Source organism: Belonocnema kinseyi, chromosome 8, assembly GCF_010883055.1.
Source record: "Belonocnema kinseyi isolate 2016_QV_RU_SX_M_011 chromosome 8, B_treatae_v1, whole genome shotgun sequence".
In the NCBI taxonomy this organism is placed as follows: Eukaryota; Metazoa; Arthropoda; class Insecta; order Hymenoptera; family Cynipidae; genus Belonocnema; species Belonocnema kinseyi.
In genome coordinates, this window is record NC_046664.1 from 74,657,124 (window position 1) to 74,666,279 (window position 9,156).

At 21.5% G+C, this 9,156-nt stretch overlaps 1 protein-coding gene across 1 annotated transcript in view; it reads left to right on the forward strand.

Annotated features, from left to right (window-relative positions):
- The window catches only part of LOC117178034 (histone H4 transcription factor), a 38,954-nt gene extending 30,808 nt beyond the window's left edge, over nucleotides 1–8,146 (forward strand). The window contains exons 5-6 of the mRNA XM_033369234.1: nucleotides 641–941; nucleotides 7,554–8,146. Of these exons, the coding sequence (XP_033225125.1) occupies nucleotides 641–941; nucleotides 7,554–7,901 (649 nt within the window). The 3' untranslated portion in view covers nucleotides 7,902–8,146. The remainder of the gene's footprint in view (nucleotides 1–640; nucleotides 942–7,553) is intronic.
- The last annotated feature ends 1,010 nt before the right edge of the window (nucleotides 8,147–9,156 follow it).

Genomic DNA, 9,156 nt, shown 5'->3' on the forward strand with positions numbered 1-9,156 from the left:
GAAAATAATTTAACTTCTAATTTAAGAAATTGGTAATTAAGAAAAAAAATTAATTTTTTATTTTGTCTAGCTTAAAATTACTTAAAAAATATAATTTTGAAAATGTTTAAAGTTCATTGTTCGATTCTTTAATTTAGAGTATTGAAAATATTAACGTACATTTGTATTTTTGGAATTTATTCTGAATCTTTGAACTCTTAAATTGATAAAAGTTATAAATTTTGCAGTTTATCTGCATTTCATTAAAAAAATTTTAATTGAAAAGTATTAGAACCTTCCATTTCATACATAAATTAATTTGTTGTTTATTGCTTTAAATGGAAAAAATGTTTCGAATAGAGTTCGATTTTTTAAATTTCATTGACCGTGAAAAATGTTTGAGAATCGGGGAAAAATCGTGAAACGACCGGGAATTTGTTTCTTCGTTTAAAACGGCCACCCTGAACATATTTTATGGACGATACTGGAAAAATTATATGACACAATTTTGACACTATTTTTTCAAATTTTTGACACTATTAGACTATTTTTTGATCTGTGATGTGAGTCCGACTTCCGTCGATAAAAAAAATATAAAACAGAATGAGTAAATTTGTTTTTCTGTAATTATTAATTGCGTAATTAAATTTCAATTTTATAGACATGTCGAGAAAGTTCACTGCCAAGAGGTGAGATGGTATTGTTGCCACGAATGTCCCGTAAAGTATCAAAAAAGTTACAGACTCTCGAGACATTTGATGGATGCACATGATTTGCAGTTGCCTAGCGGACACAAGCGCTTTCAATATAACAAAGACGTGGATGGATGTTATAGAGTTCAGACAATCCGATACGAAAGTGTTGATGACGACGAGTTGAAACCTGCATCGACAGCAGATACTGTGCTTCCGGAAAAGAATTATACTTTGAAAATCACTCAGGATTCAGCAATTCATGTCGTAGTAAGATTTTTGTTATTAAATTTTCGAATAACTATTTATTTTTTTGAAATTGATTAATGATTTCGCAATATATCTATTAATTTATTAATCTCTTATATTATTTACAAAAATGAGATTTTAAGATAAACTTTAAATAATTATTCATGTAGCATTGAAGAAACCAATTAAAAATTTATTAAAATTATATTTAATTTTAAATTTTTAAATAATTTCAAAAAATGAAATATGAATATAATATTATTATAATATAACAACATTACATACAAGCTTTATTATTTGCCAATTTAAAAATCGTGAAAATATAACTAAAAGGTGAAAAGAAAAATTTTGTTATTGGCTCCATTATAAATAATAAATATTAATAATAAATAGTAAATTTTGATTAGATAACATTAAAATAAAAATTCGATATTAATTAATTTTAATATGAAAACAATCAATTATTTAACATCGAAATAATAAATTCATTTAATTCTAATTTAGTTTGTAACTTTATGTTTTATAATTTATATCATAATACTATCAAATTTAATGATTTCACAATATATTTAGTAATTTAATCATCTTTTATATTATTTAACAAAATTAAGTTTTAATATAAACTTTAAAAAATTATTCATGTAACATTGAATAAACTAATTAAAAATTGATTAAAATTACATTTGATTTAAAATTTGTAAATAATTTTAAAATATGAATATAATATTATTATAAAAAATTGTTAGCATCAATAACATAATATGATTCAAATTTATAATTTGCAAATATAAAAATCATTTAAATATTATTATAACTAAAACGTGAAATTTATTTTTAATGAATCACTTACGTAAAATTTAAAATAAACTTAGCTCAGAAATTATCATAAGGGAGAATATTAAAAAAATCGAAGTTAAAAAAAAACATTCTAAGTATATTAATATATTAAGAATGGGGAATTAACTTATGAAAATATTGAGAATCTTATATATAAAAACTATTCAATGATTTCGCATCTTCAATAATTTAATGTAACAATTTAAGAATTATGAGAAAAAATGTAAATATTGTAAATAAACAAAGAGACGGAATTATGCATAATTAAAAAAAAGGAATTGTAAAAGCAAAAGAAAGAACAATTTTCAACGAGTAAAGATCTTTTTCCACGAAACTGATGCGTTTTTACCAAACAAAAATGAAATTTTCAAACCAAGAAAATGATATTTTCACCAAAAAAATGAGAATTTTCAACAGAAAATATCAATCTTAACAAAATGTGAAAGGTACTTTTTCAGTTAACAAAATAATTTCAATCAACTTCAAAATCTAGTTGTTCAATTTTAAAAAAAAAAGATTAATTTTCGACTGAAAAAAACGAATTTTTAACAAAATGCAAGAATTCTCAACCAAAAAATTGAATTCATTTTTTTGTTGTAGTAAATTAAACTTTTTAGTTGAAAATCCAAGTTTTTGGTTCAGAATTCTTAAAATTTGTTAAAAATTTATTTTTTTGTAGTAAATTAATTTTTTTGTTTCAAAAATCATCTTTCTTAGTTGAAAATTCAGTTTTTTGGTTCAGAATTCTTGAATTTTGTTCAAAATTAGTTTTTTTTTCTGTAGAAAATTAATCTTTTTGTTTAAAAATTTAACAACCATGTTTTTAAGTTCAACTGCTTTCTTAATAATTAAAAAATTTCTATCTTTCTTAAAAATTCAACTTTTTGGATGAGAATTCTTGAATTTTATTGAAATTCATCTTTTTAGGTACTTAATCAATCTTTTTGTTTAAAAATGCATCTTTGTTAGTTTACGATTAACCTTTTTGTCTAGAAAATCATCTTTTTAATTGAAAATTCAAGTTTTTGGTTCAGAATTCTTGAAATTTGTTCAAAATTCATTTTTTGTAGTAAATTAATTTTTTTTTGTTTCAAAAATCATCTTTTTTAGTTGAAAATTCAGTTTTTTGGTTCAGAATTCTTGAATTTTGTTCAAAATTAGTTTTTTTTTTTCTGTAGCGAATTAATCTTTTTGGTTAAACATTCATTTTTTGTTCAAAAATTGACCTTGTTTAAAAATTTAACAACCTGGTTTTGAAGTTCAACTGTTTCCTTAATAATTAAAAAATTGATATCTTTTTTAAAAATTCAACTTTTTGTGACGAGAATTCTTGAATTTTGTTGAATGTTCGTCTTTTTTTGGCAGTGAATTAATCTGTTTGTTTAACAAAATCATATTTTTTAGCTGGAAATTGAACTATTTGATAGAAAAACCTTGTTTGTTTTAAACTTATTTTTTTAAACTGAAAAAGTAGATTTTGCAATTTTTTAAGATTGACATTTTTAGTTGAGAATTCTCTTTCTTTGGTGAAAAATATAATTTTCTTGATTTGAAATTTGTATTTTTGTTTGGTAAAAATGAATCAGTTTTGTGGAAAATTAATGTTTTGGTAAAATCATATTTTTGGTTGGAGAAGTACATTTTTCAAGAGAAAATTCGTCTCTTGACTTAAAAGTTTAATTATTTAGATAAGCTTTAATTTCTTCTTTCAGTAAAAAATCCTTTATTTTTTGAAAATTGTTTTTTTTTTGGTTTTAAATTTCTTGTTTTTTGTTGTTGTAGATAACTCTTACATTGCATTAAAAATTCGTCTTTTTAATAGTAAATTAAACCTTTTGTTTAAAAATTCTTCTTTTTTAGTTTACAATTAAGTTTTTCTTGCATAATTCTTGAATTTTATTGAAATTCGTCTTTTAAGTAGTAAATAAATCTTTTTGTTTAAAAATTTATCTTTGTTAATTTACTATTAACCTTTTTAGTTCAGAATTTTTCAATTACGTTAAAAATTCGCCTTATTGGTGGTAAATTAATCTTTTTGTAGAAACATTCATCTTTTTTGTTAAAAAATCAAGTTTTTAGTTCAGAAAATTTGAATTTTATTAAAAATTCGCCCATTTTTAGAGTTAATCAATCTTTTTGTTTAAAAAATCATCTTTTTAGTTGAAAATTCAAGTTTTTGGTTTCGAATTCTTGAAATTTGTTCGAAAACTTGAATTTTCAACTAAAAAGATGATTTTTTAAACAAAAAGATTGATTAACTCTAAAAATGGGCGAATTTTTAATAAAATTCAAATTTTCTAAATTAAAAACTTGATTTTTTAACAAAAAAGATGAATGTTTAAACAAAAAGATTAATTCGCTACAGAAAGAAAAACTAATTTTGAACAAAATTCAAGAATTCTGAACCAAAAAACTGAATTTTCAACTAAAAAAGATGATTTTTGAAACAAAAAAATTAATTTACTACAAAAAAATGAATTTTGAACAAATTTCAAGAATTCTGAACCAAAAACTTGAATTTTTAACTAAAAAGATGATTTTCTAATTAAAAAGGTTAATTGTGAACTAAAAAAAATGAATTTTTAAACAAAAAGATTGATTAAGTACCTAAAAAGATGAACTTCAATAAAATTCAAGAATTCTCATCCAAAAAGTTGGATTTTTAAGAAAGATAGAAATTTTTTAATTATTAAGAAAGCAGTTGAACTTGAAAACCTGGTTGTTAAATTTTTAAACAAAAAGATTAATTTTCTACAGAAAAAAAACTAATGTTGAACAAAATTCAAAAATTCTGAACCAAAAATCTGAATTTTCTACAAAAAAAAGATGAATTTTTAAATAAAAAATATTAATTTACTAGAAAAAAATGAATTTTGAACAAATTTCAAAAATTCTCAACCAAAAACTTGAATTTTCAACTAAAAAGATGATTTTCTAAACAAAAAGGTTAATTGTGAACTAACAAAGATGAATTTTTAAACAAAAAGATTGATTAAGTACCTGAAAAGACGAACTTCAATAAAATTCAAGAATTCTCATCCAAAAAGTTGAATTTTTAAGAAAGATAGAAATTTTCCAATTATTAAGAATTCAGTTGAACTTCAAAACCTGGTTTTTAAATTTTTAAACAAAAAGATTAATTTTCTACAGAAAAAAAACTAATTTTGAACAAAATTCAAGTATTCTGAACCAAAAAACTGAATTTTCAACTAAGAAAGATGATTTTTGAAATTAATTTTATTGTGTGAAAATTCATCTTTTTGGTTAAAAACTATTATTATATATAACTATTATTTCAGTTTAATATTCCATAATTTTATATAAATATTCAACTCTTTTGTTGAACATTACTTTTTAAACTGAAAATTTGATTGCTAATTTTTTGGTTGAAAAATGATCTTTTTTAGTTAAAAATTCCTATTTTTTTGTATAAATTAATCTTCTTGGTCGAAAAGTCATCAATTTTGTCAAAAATTCAGTTATTCTAATTAAAGATTCATCATTTTCTTTAAAAATGCAACTATTTTTTTTAAAGTCAATTTTTTTTTATTAACAGGTAATTTTTTTGTGGAAAGTAATTTTTTTACTGGAAATTTAACTTTATTTACTTGAGTATTTCGTATTTTTAGTTGAAATTTTGTCTTTTGGTTGAACATTATTTTGTTTAACTTAAAATTTCATTATTCAAGTTTTGATTGACAATTTATGTTTTTTAGTAAGAATTAATTTTTTTTTTTGAAAATTAATATTTTTTATATAATATTCAACTATTCTAGTTGCAGTTTCATCATTTTAGTTTAAAATTCATTAGTTTAGACGACAATTTAACTATTTCGTTGAAAATCCACATATTTTGTAAATAATGGATTTTTTGCTGGTAGGAAATTATCTTTTATTATTATTTATTATTTATTACTTATTATATTTAGTTGAATAGTCTTCATTTCAGTTGAAAATTAAACTATTTTGTTGAAAAATTGTATTTTTTGGTATAAAATTAATATATTTTTTAAAATTAATCTTATTGTTTGAAAATTCATATTTTTTATGTAATATTCAACTATTCTAGTTGCAGGTTCATCATTTTAGTTTAAAATTCATTAGTTTAGATGAAAATTTCGTCCTTTTTAATTGAAAATTTTACGATTTCGTTGAAAATCCACATATTTTGTAAATAATTGATTTTTTGTTGGTAAGAATTATCTTTTTCTTTGCAAGTTAATTTTGTTTGAAAATTTTTTTAAGATTAAAATTTCATTTCTTTGTTTAAAATATGAGCTATTTGATGGAAAACATTTTTTTTCTTTGGATGGAAATGATTTTTTTTGCCAAAAATTGAACTATTTTCTTTAAAAGTTTGATTATTTTTTGATTAAAAATTATATATTCTTTTAAACTGAAAATGCAACTGTTATTTCAGTTGAATATTCATTAATTTCAGATAAATATTCATCTCTTGGGTTGAACATTCATTTTTTTTAAACTAATTTAATTATTTAATTTTTTGGCTGAAAAATGATCTTTTTTAGTTGAAAATCCATTTTTTTTGTAGAAATTATTATAATTAAGGATTCATGACTTCTTTTTAAAGTTACATTTTTTCTTAAAAGTTAATTTTTTTGTTGAAGGATAATTTTTTTGTGAAAAGTGATTTTTTAACTGGAAATTTAACCTATTCTAAATGATTATACCATAGTTTTAGTTGAAAATTTGTCTTTTGATTGAGCATTAATTTTTTTTAACTTAAAATTTCATTATTTAAGTTGCAGATTTGTTTGAAAAATTTTATTTTTTGGTATTTTAGAAGTTTTAAAAAGATTAAAAATTATAATGCCAATTTTAGGAATTTTTGTTAAAATCTTCTAGAATCTTAAAAATTTTTTTTTTTTAATATTTGGAAAACTTTTTAAATATTCTTTTAAAATAATTTATCAAGAAGAAAAATTATTTTTAATTTTTCTATGAATCTTAGGAAAATGTATTCTTTTGAAGCCTTTAACAATTCTTGAAAAGAATCTAATTTTTTTCTAAATATTCAAAAATCTACATTTTATTTTATATTAGGCTATCATTTCAAGTTTTACATTAAGTTTGAATCTTTTCAAAACTTCTACATGTCTCTTAAAATTACTCAAATTTCGCCTACAAATAATAAATGTTCAATTGTTATTTATTCAACCAAATTGTAAACAAATTTTCTCAAATTTATAGGATTTTCTGAAAATTGTAGAAAAAATTCAATTAATTTTCACAGATATTAGGAAGTTCTGAAAAAATTTCCAAAATTATTTGTGATTTAAAACAAATTTAAAACAACTTCTAGATTTTGAAATACAAATTTTGAAGCTTTCCAAGGATGTTTAAACTATTTAATTTTTCAATTTTTCAATATATAACGTTTCTAGCTTAAAATTAGATAATTTTCATAATTTTAAAATCCATTGATTGATTTTTTAATTTAGAGTATTCAAAAGGTAAAAAGTTAAAAACTTTTAAATTTTAAAAGTTCCAAATTTAACAGTTCCACTTTGAGTGCTTTCATTTAAAGCTCAGTTTTTATTACCTCAAGTGGAAAATTTGTTTAGCTTTATTGTTCCATTTTTTAAATTTTATTGGCCGTGAAAAATGTTTGCGCACTTGGAAAAAAACCGGGAATTTATTTCGTCGAATAAAACGGCCACCCTGTGTTTGCTTTTAGCGGCAAATATGAATATATTTCTTTTATTTGGCCCGGAAAATTGAAAAACTAGACCCGGAAAAAACGGGATGTCGCCATGATTTTCTATTTTTGTGCAGGTAATGGAAGCAGAAGATGGCCCAAAAGTAGCCAAAAAAATAAAAATGAAAACGGAAGAAGAGATGGAAGCAGAAAATGAGCGTAAAGTAAAAAATAAAATGAAAATTAAAGCGGAAGAAGAAGATATGGAAACAGAAAATGGGCCAAAAGTAAAAAATAAAATGAAAGTGAATGCTGAGGAAGAAATGATGAATGAATTAGGAAAATCGATGCCTGTTATTTCCAACATTTTGATCTCTATTGACGAAATGGACGAGGAGGGAAACATCATTCGAAGTAAAATTGTCGAAACTCAAGAAACGAATGTTTTGCCTCCATCTGAAGAACCTCCAATTATTTTAACTTAATGATGATACGGATATGATTATTTATCATCAAAAATACGTGATAAGTGTTATTATTTTTCCCAACTGCGATACGTTGATTTGCTTAGCTTTTATTATCAGAACCTTGGCGTACAAATTATTTTATTAAGCGACTGAGTCTTCTTAGGTATGTTTAATATGAAGATTATGCTGCAGTAAAAAAAGCATGAATAATCAATAATTTTTAGTAGAAATTTGTGAAAATTGACGAATAGATATTGAAAGGAGATCTTTTTACATATTTAAAAGTCGAGAATTTAATTTAATTTTGTCGTTTTAGGACAATTTTCGCCTTTAATGTCCTGGCAATTTATTTATATACAAAATATTGGTTTGGATAATGATTTTGTTTTCAAGAAATTTGGTAGGAAATACATTTTAAAAAGCTTTTTTATTATCACTCTATTCTTGAAAAAGAAACCTTTTATTTAGAAACAGGAAATCTTTTATTTGATTTTTATTTTAAGCCTATATTTTTTATTTAAAAATTTTTAATGTGCTTTAAGTATTAGAAACTAAAAAATAATTTATTTGATAAAACGATTCTAAATTTCCTTCAAATTTTAAGAATTTTCAGATTGTTATTATTTCAATTCGAAATTCTTTAGTCATTACAAAATTTAAAATTACGATTGAAACTTTATAAATTATTTTCAACTTAAAAATAACTTAATAATAATATATTTTTTCAGTCTAAATAAGTCACTTTTTAAACCCATTTAATTTTAAATTTTTTAATTAAGAAAAAAGAATAATTATTTAATATTTAGCAATATTTGACTGTTAACTGTTAATTTAGTACGAGTAAATTGAAGCCAATTATTTAAAAGTAAACAATTTGAAACTTTTTTTGGCACAGAAAACTTTGAATTGTTAAAATTTCAAAAAGCTTTTAAACTTTTAACGTTAAAATTGGTATTCTATTTAAAAAAATGTTTATTTTGTAAGCGAAATTGTTGAATTTTTGTGTAGAAATAATAATTGAACACTTATTATTTGTAGAAAAAAAATTTGAGTAATTTTAAGATTTATTTTTTTCAGAATTTCTGAACATATTTTAAAACGAAAATTAATTTTTCCTACAATTTTTTTTAATCCTTAAAATCTCCAAGGTTTTTTTTTGTTGACAATTCTGGAAATCAATTAAAAACTTTTTAAATTTTCTGTTCAAATAAATTTTCAAAATGAAAAATCATTTTTATTTTTCCTAGGAATATTGAGAAAATGTTTTTATTCT